The sequence below is a fragment of the Oculina patagonica genome, chromosome 4, assembly GCF_052425735.1.
Source record: "Oculina patagonica isolate OP01 chromosome 4, crgOcupat, whole genome shotgun sequence".
NCBI lineage: Eukaryota > Metazoa > Cnidaria > Anthozoa > Scleractinia > Oculinidae > Oculina > Oculina patagonica.
In genome coordinates this window covers 7,937,354-7,954,715 of record NC_135761.1, presented here as the reverse complement: position 1 = coordinate 7,954,715, position 17,362 = coordinate 7,937,354, and the positions used below count along the sequence as shown (strand labels likewise).

The 17,362-nt window shown below is 40.8% G+C and overlaps 1 protein-coding gene across 5 annotated transcripts in view; it reads right to left on the bottom strand.

Moving 5' to 3' along the window:
* Positions 1-1,518: 1,518 nt before the first annotated feature.
* Positions 1,519-17,362, bottom strand: part of LOC144649315 (uncharacterized) — a 33,387-nt gene continuing 17,543 nt past the window's right edge. For all 5 annotated transcript variants that reach the window (XM_078508790.1, XM_078508789.1, XM_078508791.1 and 2 more), the window contains 19 exons: positions 16,562-16,740; positions 15,839-16,054; positions 15,250-15,375; positions 14,416-14,559; positions 14,187-14,324; positions 13,511-13,639; positions 12,713-12,844; positions 11,991-12,173; positions 10,838-10,969; positions 10,064-10,207; positions 8,857-8,991; positions 8,122-8,265; positions 7,713-7,745; positions 6,380-6,505; positions 5,985-6,068; positions 5,020-5,178; positions 4,178-4,275; positions 3,454-3,598; positions 1,519-2,627 (listed from right to left, as the gene is read on the bottom strand). In XM_078508790.1, coding sequence (XP_078364916.1) covers positions 2,581-2,627; positions 3,454-3,598; positions 4,178-4,275; positions 5,020-5,178; positions 5,985-6,068; positions 6,380-6,505; positions 7,713-7,745; positions 8,122-8,265; positions 8,857-8,991; positions 10,064-10,207; positions 10,838-10,969; positions 11,991-12,173; positions 12,713-12,844; positions 13,511-13,639; positions 14,187-14,324; positions 14,416-14,559; positions 15,250-15,375; positions 15,839-16,054; positions 16,562-16,740 — 2,494 coding nt within the window. In that variant the 3' untranslated portion in view covers positions 1,519-2,580. The remainder of the gene's footprint in view (positions 2,628-3,453; positions 3,599-4,177; positions 4,276-5,019; positions 5,179-5,984; positions 6,069-6,379; positions 6,506-7,712; positions 7,746-8,121; positions 8,266-8,856; positions 8,992-10,063; positions 10,208-10,837; positions 10,970-11,990; positions 12,174-12,712; positions 12,845-13,510; positions 13,640-14,186; positions 14,325-14,415; positions 14,560-15,249; positions 15,376-15,838; positions 16,055-16,561; positions 16,741-17,362) is intronic.

The following is a 17,362-nucleotide window of genomic DNA, read 5'->3' as shown; positions in this document are numbered from 1 at the left end:
TCGCATTTTCACGACTGGACTGACTATAATGGGGTCGCCATTTCAAGCATTTTTTATAGGGTGACTAGAATGGGGTCACACTTTTCCGGGATTTTGAGAGTACGAAAATCTGGCAAGTTGTGATTATGAACGGAAATATTCGCCGAAAAAAATGTTACCGTATTTATTGCTGTTGTTCAATATTTGACAAACAGCTCCCAGAAAGTGACTAAGTTGGGGTCGTAAAAATTATATTTACCCAAAAGTGACTAAGATGGGGTCTATAATTGGCCATAGAATAAGACTATAATGGGGTAGGGGTTCTGAGAGGCCAGCGGCACATACCCAACAAAAATTTACCCAAGTACCCCCCCCCCCGGGTGTTGGTCCCGTCCTTGCCGTTTTTCAGTCATTTTACTGTAACTTAACTCCCTATAAGACGGACACCTCTTTAAGACGGACAGTTGGAGTCGGTCCCGACGGTGTCCGTTTTAGAGAGAGTTGACTGTATATTATTATCACCAGCTTCCTTTACATATACAAGTTTTATAACATGCATTTTATAATATAGTCTTTAACACATACTTGCAAAAGCTTATCAGTGCGGATCCCCTTACTGAATGCCTAATCCCCCATTAGATTAATTTAAATTAAAAAAATTAAATAATAAAACCCCCTCAAGTTAAGTATAAACAAAATGTTGTAGTGTTCATGGCTGAAGAGAATATCTTTTTAAGTATAAAATGTGTTCTATAATACAACAATATACCCGAAGTCTTTTAAAAACTTTAGCCTAAATAAGCAAATTCGTATGGTAAATAAACGTTTTTTAAGGCTTGTTCTTCAGTGACTTTTTCAAAATCCACTCATTCTAGGCTACTAACTTTTAGGTAAGCAGACATTTTTTTCAACATTACACATCTGTCCCCGGGCCTCTCCTTATTGCAGATGCTGGCCAATGCAAGTGACCTTGTCAATTAGATTAACTTTTTATACCGAAAATAAAATTAAAATAAAAACGTCCAAAATAAGTAAGAAAAAAATAGCCTGGTCACAAAACAATACGGTTTACAAACTGAAAAACATTACACTGGCCTGTAGGGCTGGTTTTGCAAGAAGCCTTGCCTTGCAAAAACGAAACAAATATTATTGCAAGTGATCTGTGTCGTTGGTAGTAAAAATGATTTAATGTTCACTTTTGTCGCGCTTTCTACATCAAGGAGCAAAGAACAAATAGACGAAACGACAGGAATAAGAATGAGTATGAATGAAACAATTCGCAATATATAACAACTTATGTGAAGTCCGTTCGGTTTTGCGTATATCATTTAAGCAGTACTGTACTGTATTTTGAATTTTGATTGACCATTACCAGATATGTTTCAATTGTCAACTGACTTTACATTGAAATTTGAAATTAATAAAAACAAGCGAACAACTCACGTTGCGTAAACATGTAGGATGCCTTTAAGACCCTTTAACTTATTAATGATAAGTTATCTGGATGTCACATTAAAACAACTCCTTGCCCACATAAAGTTGAATGTACTACGGGATTGGTTGCACTGTAATTTCCTTCAAACTATTTTTTAAAGCTGGCGGTCTTATCGATAAAGTCACTGCTCTTTTTACGCATATAGCGTTTCCGTATATGAAAAAGAAACTAACATTTTTTATGTATAAACAAGGTAAAATCAAAGCTAAGCTCCGAAAAAATTCAAGTGAAGCTTACATTATTTTCTAGCAAGTTTAAATAATAATAATTTAAAATAAACAACTAGTTAGTATTTATATTATGGCGTGTCCACACCCGGTGAACTGGTCTTACATTGCTCTCCCTATACCCGATTACTGTTTTATGTGTCACTGCCACACTAAACGTTATTTAAAAAGGCAACAAGCAGAGCCGTAGCCAGTCTTTTAGCGTAGTCGAGGCAAGATATTGCTGAGGGAGGCCTGGGGCATACCCCCAGAAAATTTTGAAGTCTAGAAGCTCTGAAACGCGTTTTTCAGCATTTTTCGTAAGTTATTTATTGAGAAAATAATCAATCTTGTTCAACTGGAGGTTATTTTCCCAACTAAACGTATTCTGTTTTTAATTTTGGGTTAAAATCTAGACGAAGCAAGTGCCTCGTCTTGCCTCTTGCCAGTTACGGCCCTGCAACAAGGGACCTTTACTACTCTCCACAGTGAGCCGCGACACCCGAGATTTTGTTTCGCTTCATTCAGAGTAACTTTTTGTCTGTCCTTTATCTTTTGTGTGATGTGAAAAACACTGTTTACGCGATACAGCTGGGGTAAACTGTACCATGTGATGCACTTTCAAGCCATTCAGGCTGTATTTGACACAAACTTACGAGAAAACCCTAGGTGTCACGATCGACTGGGACGAATATTTACAAGACAACACTAAGGTTCCTTTCGCGTACACAAAGCGACTGCGTGTCAGATGCGAGGTGCTGCGCATTTTCCCGTCATTTCTCTTGCCATTTGCTCCCGCCCGCGAAATCGTCCGTCAGCTGCCGAAGCGTTTTCATAGCGTGTGTACATTGCTTACTTTATACAGTATACGCGTTCCAATTTAGCGTCTCTTGTAGCTCTTCAGAATAATCCAAAAACTGGGGGAGGTGCCTTCTTCTTTTCATAACCTGACAATAAAAGAAAACGGTTATTGAAAAACATGTTCCAAACGGATCCGGTCCGAAAATCGGATCGGATATGTCTTCTGTTTACACAGGACCGTTCTGGAACCGGTCCGGAATGGATCTAAAACTGGACCTGTTGTTTTGCAGGTACAGTATTAGATTCGTTCTGGACCGGTTCCAGAACAGTTCCAGTCAGATCCCGTGTAAACTTAGCCTAAGATATATGTCATTTCTTCCTGATAACAAACAATTCTGATTACACTAACACGAGACATTCAATGTGAATAGTTTATTGAGGATGCGTCAGTCAGTCATCTGATACAAAATGTATCCTAATACAGTCATCTGATGCAAAATGTATTCAAATACAGTCATCTGATGCAAAATGCATCCTGATTACAATCTTGAATCTAGCAAAAAACAACAGTTCGTTCTAAGAGTATTAAGGCGTGTGCTACGCCAGATACGAAAAACCACTAAAAACCACCCTTTAGAAGTGGCCAAAAATAAGTGGAAACGTATTTCTCATCTAAAGCAGCAGCACGAGACCCCGAGGAAAGGGCACTAAATAATCTAGAGCATTTTTCAATAGACTTGTTACAAAAGCTGAACAAACAACACTTTAAAGAAAAAAGAAAAGCAAGCGAAGACGAGGACTGACGACGTAGAATGACCTAAATCTCCCGCCAAAAACCTATACTATACCTAGACATCCCATAACAACCCGCGAACCTCTCAATCGTGCCGTCAGAATAGTAATTTCTGTCTAATTCATTCATTCAAACGTCAGAAATTACATTTTCCGGTGTCCATTTTGCACCGACCTTACCTTTGTGCCTGCTACAGCCGTACACTTCTACTCTCATACACACGTTGTTAGAGGTTCTGGGATAAAACCGGACAAACCTGGCCTGGATTGGCCGGATTAACCTGTTTACCACTGGTGTAAAGTTATCGCAATTTCCCGGTAATACCTGATTGAGAAAAAAGGAAACAAAAGAGTGATTTAGATTAGCAATAAATGACAAACAATCACCGAGCTTGCTAGCCCTCGTGTATAAAGCCGGGTTGAATGGCCATCCATGAGAGGAACGACCGACAGCTCCTTGGAACGACGTTGAGTGGCTCTTTCCATGCAGGAGTATAAATATGTACGGTCAAATGTTAGACCAACAGGCAAAATACTGGGGAGCAACCTACGATAGACTAGTAGCCCATCCGGGGGGGGGGGGGGGGACTGCAATACACCTAGTTCCTTCTCGCCACAGAAACCCAGATAAGCTGCGGCTCCGATCCGTGGATCGCATGGCCCGTACAAGTTTACCATCTGATAATGACATCTAAGTTACACCGATGTAGAAATTACGGTTCGTCTTAGCTGAATGAATGCATAAAAACTAAAGAGAACCTTTTTTAAGCAAGGCAATCGGATAATTCGGCAAATGTTCTATGTATGTCTTGTGCTTGTTTGTCAGTAACAAGCACGGCAAGTCACTGTCCCACGTACCATTCCAAATCAAAGTAAAATCAACGAATTAATATCAAATCCCTACCCTAATTCGTCCGTTTTCTTTGTATCGATTCCATCTTTCACCGTCTTTACTAAACGCCAGCTCATACGACTTGACATGCTCATAATATTTATCGCGACCTACCAGAGAAAGTAACACGTCATAATTAATTTAGCACTATAACTTCGTTTTATCAGTATGATTATATCATGGCGCAGTAAAATTTTAAGTTTGTACCTTGGGTAGCGCGAGGCGTTATGGTCTAATGGTTAGCGCGCTCGGCTCCGAGTCGAACGGCCCGGGTTCGAGGTCTGGCCGGGGCGCTGCGTTGTGTTCTTGGGCAAGACACTTTACTCTCACAGTTTCTCTCTCCACCCAGGTGTATAAATGGGAACCGGCGAATTTACTGCTTGGGGGTAAGCCTGCGATGGACTAGCATCCCATCCAGAGGGAGTAACAATACTCCTAGTCGCTTAATGCTACGGAAACTGGGATAAGCTGCGGATGTATGGGCGGATTTTGATGCTTTTCGGTAAAAAGTGCTAATATCGGCGAATAGGTATTCTCGTACATGAAATGCACCTAGTAAATCAAGATGGAGATATAAAGTAAATTGTTGTTGAAGGAACATGGAAGCCATAATAGTTTTTAGGTGTTTTTCCATTCCACAGGGACAAAACTTGAAAAAATCAGCCTGATTTTTTCAAGTTGAGATCTTAAGTTCCTGATGGCATTGCAATAATACCACTTGTTTATCGCTTCAGTACACTTGCATGGTGATTTTTAATAAAATTGGACCACTATTCGTAGCTTCCGTATGTCTTTAGGTTTTTGAGTTTTTGAAGTGAAACTGGTGACAGTGTCCCTTTAACCTTTTACCTTACCTTGGGTAGCAACAGCGGTGACGAATTTAATCTTTCCAAGATCCACTTGTAGCCACTGACCATTGCTTTTATCTCTTGCGCACCATCCGCCGATTCTCTTTTTAATGCGATCGTCCTGTTTGTAAAGTCGACCATTGTATGCACCGAAGTCCCATGGACCTGAAACAAAATTGATGAAAATGTTTGGAGGAATTAATACTGGATAAGACGAAGTATGCTCCAGAAACCTAAAAGGAGTCACGTCACGGGAATTCGAAGATGTTTGGTCTAAACTGTTCTGAATTTAGTGGTAGGCAACTTAACCCATAAAGAACATTATCTTTGAAAGTCAAACCTCGACTAAAAAAAATGATTTTTTGAAGACGCGTTGAAACAACTTGGCCCAATTTTATGGGCCACTATTGTTAGGTTTCCTACGGCGCAATTATAAATTTTGGCTGCTCAAAAATCTGTTTAAAACCGTGACAAAGCCCTTTTTTAAAAGGAATCAACACCCATTGGATAAGCAGCTACTGACTGATGCAGTCGGGGGTACAGTTTCCCACGGACACTTGTGAACATTGCTTAGGCTGTCCATGAGATATCTGACCAAAAAAACTGCGAAAAAGATACTTATTTACACCAATAAATAGGTCCCAAATACGGCCCAAGAAAATTTGTGATGATAACAATTGTGTTCCAGTCTGTATATCGTTTATTATACAGATCACATGTCACATGTTTGAAGAGAAGAGAAGAGAAGAGAAGAGAAGAGAAGAGAAGAGAAGAAAAGAGAAGAGAACAGAAGAGAAGAGAGGAGAGGAGAGAAGAGGAGAGGAGAAGAAAAGAAAAGAGAAGAGAAGAGAAGAGAAGAGAAAGAAAAAAGAAGAGAAGAGAAGAGAAGAGAAAGAAAGAAAAAAAAGAAGAGTCGCAGATTGTGCCAAATATCGGGCATGAAGAAACGTCATCTGATTTTCTGTACTGACCTGAGTAGAAACTGGAAGATGCAGTAAAGGCGCTGTCTGGCAAAGTGAAGTTCCATCCCACACCCAGAGGCTCAGAACATGTTCCTATGTGGAAAATGAAAGCACGGTCAATAGAATGCATAGATGCTGATCTGTATTGAAGCACTTTTAATTTTCACCTCATGCCTTAGGCCCCGATCACGGTTTCATAATTTCAGTTTTGCATCCTGTCAAAAATTAATTAATCAGTCAGTCAGTCAGTCAGTCAGTCAGTCAGTCAGTCAGTCAGTCAGTCAGTCAGTCAGTCAGACAGTCAGTCAGTCAGTCAGTCAGTCAATCAGTCAGACAGACAGTCGTGGTTTGCTACACATTTCCGCTAGTTTTACCGTGGTAACACTGTAAGTTTATGTTCTTACCCGCAGGTCTGACAGGTTCATCATCACACCCTAGGGCCAAACAGGTCCTGATACAACGTCTTCTCCATTTAGTTGAACACTGTCCTCGTTCGAGCCACTTTTTACAAGCTTGGTCGCACTTAATACCTATAGTAAATGGGAAGAAAGATAAGCAAGATGAAATCATACCGTGCGGCCTTTTTTGGAAGCAATAGTGCAGGATCCCAAAAGGTTAGTGGCTAGCGATCGGGGCTCCAGTGCTTACAAAAGGCCAAAATATCGTGGGGCACAAGGAAACAAACATGGAAAAATTAGGCTTCAGTGGCACGAAAATATAAAAAAGCATTCGCGTACGGGCACCTTCGGTCCTGGGGGGACGGAGACCTTTTTGCCCGAAAACAAAAATTGGCACAGGTTGAAAGCTGAATAAAAAGCCATATCATGAAATGAAAAATAAAACGTGCATTGAAACAGCTGTGTATAAACTTCGCCTGCTTGCTTTACTTCTTTAATTAATTTCGTTGCGTTGTCCGAAGGTGTCAATGCAATGAATCCTTTTTCGGATTTATTTTATTTATTCACTCTAGTTTAGGAAAACTTAAATTAATTTTGGGGAGTCAATTTACATTGTTTTCACCCAATTTGAAAGAAATACAAAAGCGTGTAAAACCATTGGTTTTAAAACATTTCGTTGAAAGTTTTAAGTTAGCCCTAGCCCTGAGAACTAAACATTTGAGTCAAAAGCATTAGCTTCATCACATTTATAACAGCTTTGTTTCACGGTCTTCCACTAAATCCATCGTGCGCAAACGCTCAAGCTTTGGAAAAGCTGATTGCCACTGAATCAAACTGAGGGGTTACGCAGAATTTGCGAGAAAAATCAAACATGATTATAGCAATTTGGGGGAGGAAACGAAAGCAGATGAATGAGAAATTTGGACTTTTGAACAACAAAGTTTGGCATATTTCCAATACTTTCGCTGTTGATGTAATTCGTTTTGAACGTAATGTTGTCTAGACTTTTCGGCTTATTTTCTATTTTTCTCTAGGCTTGTTGCCCGAATTCTAAGCATTTTGCCCGAGAAATTTTGGCACTGGGGGGCCTGCAGCCCCCCTCGCCCCCCCCCGCCTCGTACGCCTATGGCCAGAGCAACGAGCTAGATTTAGGCTACAAAGAAAAAATATATAGGGCTCCAGCCTAGTCCCTAGGCGTTCTCTCTTGTTTCAGTGACCGCGCAAGAGCCCAGACTCCCATTAAGCCGAAAACGCCTAGGGACTAGGCTGTATTGGTCCCAGAGACAATCGGAATTAAGATCTTGGATTAAGAACTGAATAGTGAGTAAAATTCACTTACCCTTGGGCTCCGCTGGTCGAGTTTTGACGGGTTCTGGAACACAATTGAATGAAAATACGTGTAAGGCATACTGATGTCAAAAGTTTAGTCGTACAATAGGAGTGTTGTTCGTGGGAGGCGAGACACTGTTCAGTAAAACTTCGTTTATATGAGTATTAAGCCTAAACGTTCGAAAATCCTCTAACATGCCCAACAGTGTGCTAAAAATGTTGGTTGACCGTTTGACCATTTGACCAGGCCGCCGGCAAGATTCATCGTCGTTTTAAGTTTGCTAAGAAGTGCTTGCACACTGTTTTTACCCATTTCCACTATTCAATGTTAATTCAATCATTTTTCTCTTACTTTTTGTATGTACGGTCCTTAGGAGTTCAGTGGTTTTCAATATGCAGGCCCTGCCTGACCGACTAACCTTTTGGGCATGAATTGCATGCGTGTTGACACTTGTCAATCATTAAATAAGCTCTGTTTTGACACATGCCAAGCCCCGCCCAATGCTCACAGTTAGCGTCATCCAACTTATTCCTGCAAGGCGCAACTTGTTTATTCTCTTCCTCTGAAGAAGAAACAAATTGCACACGTTAGTAACGAAAAAAACGAGAAGAATTTTTTTTTGGCTTCAATGAATGGAATAATTGGTTCCTAAAGAAACTGTTAGAGACGCAAGCTTCGCATAACGCAAGCTTCGTACCAGTCGGTCATCAATGTACATGACAATCGAAAATCGCTCTTGCGTCGACCGCGGTCAAACGACAGAGATTTGCAAAAAACAAGAAAAGTACTTCAAAGTAAGGTTCTAATTTCACCGTTCAAAGTGCAATACATTAGCGATATCCTGACAATTACTAAGCTTTTTGGAGCTTTGCTAAAAAAGTTCTACGTGTTTGAAAACAAGAAAATGCGGACTTGTCGGCGCAATTTCTCAAAGCATTTTGGTTCGGATGCGGAGCATTTAAAAAGTAAAAATACTCGTTTATCTGAGGACATGGAAATATGTTTACACTCAGCAACTATTTATCTATCCTTGGTCATACTAACATTTCAACAGAAACGGAATTTCCCGAAATACAAAAGAAAAGCTGCCTGAAACGTTTGCCCGCGGCCAATCTCTTGCGTAAACTGTAAAGCAACTCGACTACTGAAGTACCTGGATAGCAGGCTTCACAACTGAGCGGACATTTCTTGTACATGTAGTTAGAATAGATGTCACAGTAGCCATCATCGCTCCATTTGGGACACTTCTCATGTTTATCAACACATGGCCTCTTTGCCCGCGGTGCACCTGAAAAGAACGAGCAAGATGCTGTAATCAAAGGCGTTCAGAGTTTTGATGGTCCTTTCTACAATTTGAGAAAGGTGTGGTGGCCTTAAGGTTAGTGCGCTGGACTCCGGATCTAGCGGTCCGGGTCCGAGCCCTGGGGCCCGTTTCTCGAAGGTCCCGTAAAGTTTTCGCACCCGGAAAGTCATGGCAAAATCTCAAACCTTGCATTATTATACAGAGCTGTTTTATTCACGTATTTTAAATATGAACAGAGGTTCCCTACATGTAAAGTTTCAGGCCAATACACTTGTCGTTTTTAAGATACGGATACCTTAAAATCGCTTTACGGGCCCGAAAAGTTTCCAGGGCTTTCGAGAAACGGGCCCCTGGCCGGGATCACTGCGTTATGTGTCTTTGGGCGAGATAGTTTACTTTCACAGTGCCTCTGTCCACCCTGCTAACCTTGCGATGGACTAGCATCCCATCCAGGGAAGGTAGAAATCTTCCTAGTCGCATTAGGATTCGAAAACATGCCGAGATAAGCTCCAGACTGATGGACCACTAGGTTCGAACGCAGACTTTACTTTTACCTTTGCTACAAAATGCTTTTCAATCGATGGGCAGACCTTGGAAAAGTCCCCAGCCACCTCTCTAGGCGCGCTCAAGGCATGAAGGCAAGAATTTCTACTTATTGCTCTTCTCCGATCTAGAGTATATATTTGGTTCGTCGCAAGAATTTTCGGCCGTTTTATGTATTGCTTAGCGCCGACAACTGTTCCTTTCGCGCTCGCTAAAGCCTGGTTTTCACTTGCGACGCAAGCACAAGCGCAAGGATAACAGGTCTTATTTCACCGTGAAAACGGCTTTGACGCAAGCAAACGCACAAGCCAAAATTTGCCTTTTTGTGTGATTGCTCTTGTGCTTGCGTCGCTAGTGGAAACCAGGCTTAATTCTTTCACACCGTCGCTAATTGCAAGTTGCCTGCTAATAAAAGCGTTTCAAAAATCGCTTAATTCCTTAACTTTAACCGTTAGTAGCCTTATAGGAAAGCGTTTTCTTCCTGACCCCCATGAATATCAGTCAAATATCTTACTTTTCTCGTATAATCCATGTGAGTCGCAGAGGTTGCATGTCCGTCTGCAGTTCTTGATCATGTACAGCGCTTTAATGTGGCAGTCACCACGTGCCGCCCAGTACTTACAGAACCTGTGCTTGTCTGTGCACATTGTGGGCATTGCTGATGCAATAAACAAGAAAAAACAAGTATTAGAATCGAGTTTCTACCACACAGTGCAACTATTATTGTTTCCAAATGTGTGTCAAAAAATGAAAGACGGAAACAAACACCTCATAAAATAAAAAAAATCGACGATCTAAGGACATAAGGAGCAAGCCGATAAATGTACAGAGTTTTACGTCATTTTTAATGGGCACTGTTGCCTGGCAACCTTCTTCCAGTTAAGTCGACTAAACAAAATTGGACACGAAATTGACATTGTCACAAATTCTTCTCAAAAATTATGTATCACAATAGCTCCTTAACTTAGTATATTTTCTCCCGCCCCGTGCCCCTTTCCCGTGTTTCACCCTTTCAAATGCAACGGAAAGAATGAATGAAGGCGAGAACTTAGAAAACAAATCACCCTTTGCGCTTTTTATGGTCGTTTCGACTTTGCACGTGACTTGAGCTTTGGCTTGTTCTTGCTTGCGTTAAATGGGTTTTTCGGGTTCTTCAGTTTTCTTTAAAACACAAAATCAGCACTTCTAAATCAAGAAATCCTATGGATATTTTTTTACACGGTCAAAAGGCATTCAACAAACAACGCCCCTCTCTATTAAGGTTAATTTTTCAGATCATATGACTCACCGATTCTTCTTCGGCACAGGTTACAAGTCATCTTGCAGTTGTATGCCATATATTTTTTCTTGTCCTCGCGTTCGCAGTATCCTCGAGCTTTTAGATCTTCGCACAAGATGTCATTGTCTAAGCATTTCTCGGCTAAAACAGAACATATATAAAACAAGATCCCGTAAGTCACCTATCTCTTAACGTTGAGAATAAAATGTTGAAAATGTGGTCATATTATAACATTGGCCAAAAGAGTGCGTTCATGGCGGCCATATTGGAGGAGTGAAACAATGAAATGATTTTGCTTTGGGGAAAAATAATTTTTATGTAAATATCTGTTATTGTTTGACTCCTCCAAAACACTCTGTAATGCTGGTTGATACAGATCTTTGAATTTAAAGTTCAAAATGAATTTCTACGGCTGGAGAAAGAGTGTTACAGTAAGACTGAGGTCAAAAGCATTACGCTAAAAGCTCTGGTAAGGGACCAGCCTCTATAATTCGGGTGTGGTCGCTAACTTAAGTTTGGGTCGCGTTTTTTATTCACAATTCTGGAATGAAAATGGCCAGAATGTGAAATGCGTGCGTTTTTGTATTCCGCATTCCTATTTCGGAATGGACAGAACGCCATTCCATCCATTTTGCTTCCAGGGGCAGAATGAACAGAATGTTGCGAATGAAAATCCAAGATGACAGAAAGCATAGCCCGTGATTCGAGGGATGTGTCTCCTATCCTTTGTGAATAGCATTGCCAGAACATTCGGCAAATCCATTACAGCCTCCATACTTTCTTCCTCCTCTATATTAAGTAGAAAAATTGTGGCGATAATGGATGCAATAGCAGCCTTTTTGTCAGCCGCCATATTTGTTACGCAATGTTTACTCATGCCAGGAGCGGGCATATCATCTCGACTACATGGGCGTTTTTTTTTAATGCTGGCAATCCGAATTATTCCTAGCATTTTGTACCAACCATTCTAATTCCAGAATTGTGGGTTAAAAGCGCCCTTTTCCTCGCGAACGCTGACCAGCTCTAGTCAGGACCACTTTTTCGAATTCCCAAAGTGGCCGGAATAGTTAATGACGTAAAATACTCAATAATGACCGACCCTGGAGCAAAAAAAGGTTAGGTAAAAGCTCGACTACACATTATTTAACCCTACATGACGTACTTAGGTACTCTAGATCCGTGGTGACACACAGGTTACAACTTTTCTTGCAGTACTCGCTCATGAAACGCTCTCTATTGTTGGCAGAACAGTAACCAAGCCGGGACCACCCAAAACACGCTTTGAACGTATCCACACATGGAGGCCTTCTTGTAGGTTTAGTAACTACCTCGGTTTCAATTTTTCCTAAAGTGAGAGAAAGGAAATAAACTTGCATGAATGACAGACCTTCTAGTCTGAGTAGCTGACGGGACTTCGTTGCTTTGTATCTAAACTTCACTACACCCCATTCTCCTCGCGCGGCTTCTCCGCTCTTGAAAGAAGCTCCTCCTGCCAGCAACGTCGGCTACATACCTCAAACCTCAGACCGGGTGGAGAGGAAAATTGCAGGGCGGAGAGGGGAGGGGGAGAGTGGGGGTGGAGGACAAGAATCTTAGAATCCCTCATTCCGCTTTTTGAAAGAGACACGATTTTGCCGTGAGCCTCACGATTTTTTGTTTAATCTCACGGTCTCACGATAAGACACAAAAATCTCACCATAAACAGTCACAAGCTGTAAGGATACAATTTGCACTTGGTTTAAGTTCAGATTTTTGTCTGTCAGTTGATCGATCTCCCGGTTTTTACTGAAATCTCCGGATATTTTTTTTTAACCTCGATCTCCAGATTTTCGGTTCTTTGCGGTCGAGAAGTTACGTACACAAATGAAAGATAGTGTCACTTACGGCAGAAGTTACAGGTTAAAGCACACATATTTCTCATAGAGAGCCGTTGGTCAGGGTTCGTAGTCTCGCAGTATCCTTCTTCCTTGAGCCTCGGGCAGCGAGACTTCACACGGTCTTTGCAATCGTGGGTCTCTGAAATAAAAATTTATTGATCAGCAGTGAATTTCTCTTAACAATTTTGATACATTGTCAAGCAGATTCATAGGCCGCAGAGTATGGGGGCAGGGGGGCTGTAGTCCCCCCCCCCCCCCCCCAACGAAAATTTGGGGGAGGCTCAGCCCCCCACGTTTTGGTGCCGAAAATATCGCGAGTGCAGCGTAAAATTGGTTTGTGAAGATATTCCGTTTTCCAGAGTGAGTTCAAACATCTTCGAAACTTACTTAATAGGTCTTAATAGTCTTCGGGAAACTTTTATCTTCGGAAAAGTTTGAAAAATGATCGCAAACGTTCGAAGAATCTTCGGAAATCTTCGGTCAGAAAGTAAAAAAGTTGCGCAATATATGAAAACCTGCCGAGTATTTTTGGACAGTCTTAGCCCCCACGTTCAAAACCGCTCCGCCGCCTCTGAGATTTATGACGAGAATAAAGAAATTCAACAACTAATAGATACTGTCTTCATGTACCACCAGAACTGATGTAAAAGAAATGTTTGTGAAATGGTAGATTAACAGATAATAAGTGTGGATATTTTACGAGAAGCAACGAGAAATATTTGATATATTTTTGACGACTAAATAACTTCCACTCAACAAATTTATAGTTGTATAAATCTTTGCAAGTTGAATCATCTTTCCTTACCAGCAACGCAAAACGCGCAGCTCCTCCTACACGCTTGCATCATTATGTTCTTGTATTTTTCATGCGTGCAGTATTTCCATCTCGCCCATGCACGGCAGCGCGGATCTCGATCCATGCATCTTTCTTCAGCTAACAAAAGATAAAACTTGTTCGTTTAGAAAAACAAGTAAGTAACTGCAAGGTACCAAATAAGAATTATGTTGGCTTAAGTTTAAGGTTTAAGTCTGTTCTGTTGCATAATGTAATTAAGATCCTTCCCTCCCCTCGCCACTGCCCCTCGGTGGTTTGCCTGTCCATCACAATTTATTCCTTTTAGCTCAGGATTGTTTTTGTTCCAGGCTTGAATTTTTAATACAAAATAATTCTCTTTTTACAAAGACAGAAACGTTTGCGAGAAGCGAGATGAACCCAGGCGGAATTAAGGCTAAACTTTTCAAGTTGTTTCCGCGCGTCTTAAAAAAAAATCGATATTTATAGCTGTAGGCTTATTTCTATCCGCAAATTAAGGTTATATCTTCCTTTTGATGTTCAAAGATGTTTTTTCGTGGGTTAAGTTGACTACAGGTTGACTAATTTCAGAACAGTTTAGACCAAAAATCTGCGAAAACTCCGTAACCTAGCCTTTTTAAGTGGCTTATCGTTTTACCAGGGAGCGAATTCATAGCTGGTCACTTACTGCAAATATGGCAGCTTTTCTTGCATTTGACGTGCATGAAATCTGGCCGACTTTCACAGTATCCGCTTTTAGCCCATAACGGGCAGCCTTCCTTGGTGTCCACACATTCTTCCTCAGATTCCTCTTTAGACTCAACCTCTGTCGATAAAAAGGAAATCTTTGCATTACAATTGTTGCGTGACGTTGAATTTCAATAGCTACAACAAAACGAGCGTCACGCAACCCTTACCTGTGTTACACGCGTTACAGCTAAGCTTGCAGTCCGTCAGCATGAAGTCGCGCCGCGTCTCACAAAAACCTTTCTCGGCCCAGAAGGGACACGCCTTACTCGTATCCTTGCAGTTAGGATCTTTATTCGTCTTTGGGTCTTCCACTGTGTAATTGTAACAAGAACCCAAAGTTAACTTTGGTCATGAAAGGACAGAGTATAGTTTCGTCACTTCCCTCCCCACACCCCATCCTTGCTGCCCTTGCATACCCTAGCGATGCTTTTCTTTTTCATGTAAATTTTACATAAAACTATTCTGTCGGGGCGCAATTCACTGACCGTTGTTAGCGAATATATATAGCAGCTCTTGTAAGCTTGTAATTCTACTGGTCCTATAGTGAAGCAGTTGCTATTGTTTATAGGGCTAGAGGCATTGTTCCTGTTGTTTGTTCTATTGTTCTTTCGAAGGGTAGCGAGTCACCATGTGAGACTTGGCGAGAGGCGATACCCGACACACTTTTGTTAAATTGAGCGAATATTTTAAGATTATTATTGTCCAATAAACAGTTTTACCAACAGCGTTGAGTCGCCAGCGCAAAATTTCAGATTGTTTATCCAAAACCCACGAGCTCAGTCAAAATCAAACGCGGGATTTAGATCAATATTCGGATCAAGAATCAAGAGAAAGAAATTTTTTCTTGAGAGACACAGTCGTACGAAAATAGCAGTATGTGGAAACAAATACGTCAAATACAAATAAATACATCAGTTTACGAAGATAAATATATCAAATTACTGAATTCTTGTAGCTTTATTCACTTTGCACCAATCACAAGTAGCATAATTTTCATTTACCTTCATTTGAGCGGGAACTCGATCCTCTGATGGTTACCAAACGCCCGGTCTCAGATTTTCTAACATCGCGTCTTATTCGTCTTTTAGCTTCGATATGTGAACTATTTGTGGATTGTTCATTTTTACCTAGGGAAGAATACAAAGAGATGTCATTTAAACATCAAAATCAAGCAGAAATTCTACATCGATCATCTTGTTAGTAGACCTCCCCTCCCCCCCCCCCCACCCCCTCCACTCGGAGCACTGAAAAGTCGAAATGTCCGCGAGATGAAGAGGAAGATTTAAAGAGCACGAAGAACTGTTGTTTCTCCCCTGGACGGGATGCTAGTCCATCGCAGGTTACTGCTCAGCATTCTGTCATGTTGTCCTAACAATTCGTCGTTACTCTTTTATACTTTTGGGTAGAGAGAGGCAGTGTGAGATTAAAGTATTTTCCCCAAGAACAAAATACCCCGGCCAGAACCCGAACCCGAGCCCGGATTTCTCGACCCGGCGTTCAACGCAAACACCCGTTAGGTCTGTGCAACTTCTGCTCTTATCCTGGAAACCAACCGATAAAGAATTAAAAAGAAATATTCAAAGACCATACCATCACAATTGTACATCCTTTTGACCTGAAGAACGTCAAGCTTGGAGATCCTCCTATAAGGGCGGGCTCGAACCTTCCTCAGGGGTACAATTGTTTTCCTTCTTGATGATCTGGAGAAGGCGTTTAGTTTGTAATGCATGATGCTGGAGTAATCATACGGAGTGTCCAATGAATCAATGTCTTGCCATGTTTTTTTGAGAAAGGCGTGCTCCCAACCTGATGAAATAAAAAGAAGTAAATCGACCTTCACCCTTAAGAACCTTCGTAGACTTCACTTAAGACAGTAGCTTTTTCCATTTTTACGATTTTATTTATGTAGCTTGGTTCCCATTCTCTTCTTAATTTTTAAAATGATTATAATTCATTTGTATTTTTTAAGCGTCTTTTTAATACCCGTTTTAATCCTTGTACATTATTAAATTTCTTATAATGTAGTCATAATTTACGCAGGGCCCCTGATGATACCAGGCAAGTGCTGACTGGGCCACCTTGTCTAAATAAAGTTGACTTGACTTGACTTGACCCAAAAACATAACACAAAGATCCTAGACGTTAGGCTCGAACCCAGATCTCTTGATTCGAACTCCAAACTCCATTTTTAGGTGAGATTTTAACTGGATCTTTTACCTTCACTAAAAGACAAACCTTCAAGTTGAAATAAAATGTCAAGTTAACATCTTTTTATACTTTTGCGCAAAATATTTAATAAGATTATTTACTGACCTTTGTTTATGTTTTTCCAAATTATCCTCACGTGTTGGTCTCTGTCTGGCCTGCTCTGCTCGTGCCAGAACCCGATCACGTGACCTATTTCATGTACCATCACGTGATGATATTCACATCCGAATCCAACGGACACTTCAATGCGTTGATGTGCCGCTTTGCCCACTGTACTGTAACAACTAAATTTCAAGAAAGTATAAGAAAGGAGTATAAGAAAGTATACTTAACAACTATTCACCGAAGTGAAGGTGGGTAGTGGTGGTTATTTACCGAGCCAAGAAGCGGCAAGTAAATAGTCGCCACTAGCCACTAGGTACTGAGGTGAATAGTTGTTTTAGTATATACCAAAAAAGTTAGATAATACAACCCAAGAAGGATTACTTTTAACTCATTTCTTGTCAACGATTACAGTTTTCGCACGCGAATTGCTCGGAGGTAAATAGCAAAGAACATCCCATGTTTGAGTAGCCAATGAGCGCGCGCCAAAAACGCTATCCACTGTTTAAGTTTATACTAAAAAAAGATATACTTGTACGTGCAGGTCGACATCAAAGACAGCGCAATCTCCCTTCCTTATCTTATCGAGGCCACTATTTCGATATCACAGAAAGCATCAGCTTTAGATAGAAATCTTTTGCGCGTACTTTAATCTTTATCACTCTTTATCACTCGGGAGGATAAGTATTTTTTATCAAACATCTTATAAGTCTAAGGGTTAATTCATTAAAAAGAAAAAAAGTAAAACAAGCCTCTGGATTGTAGTAGCGTCGCCTAGATAGCATTCCGGGGGACTTTTGAATT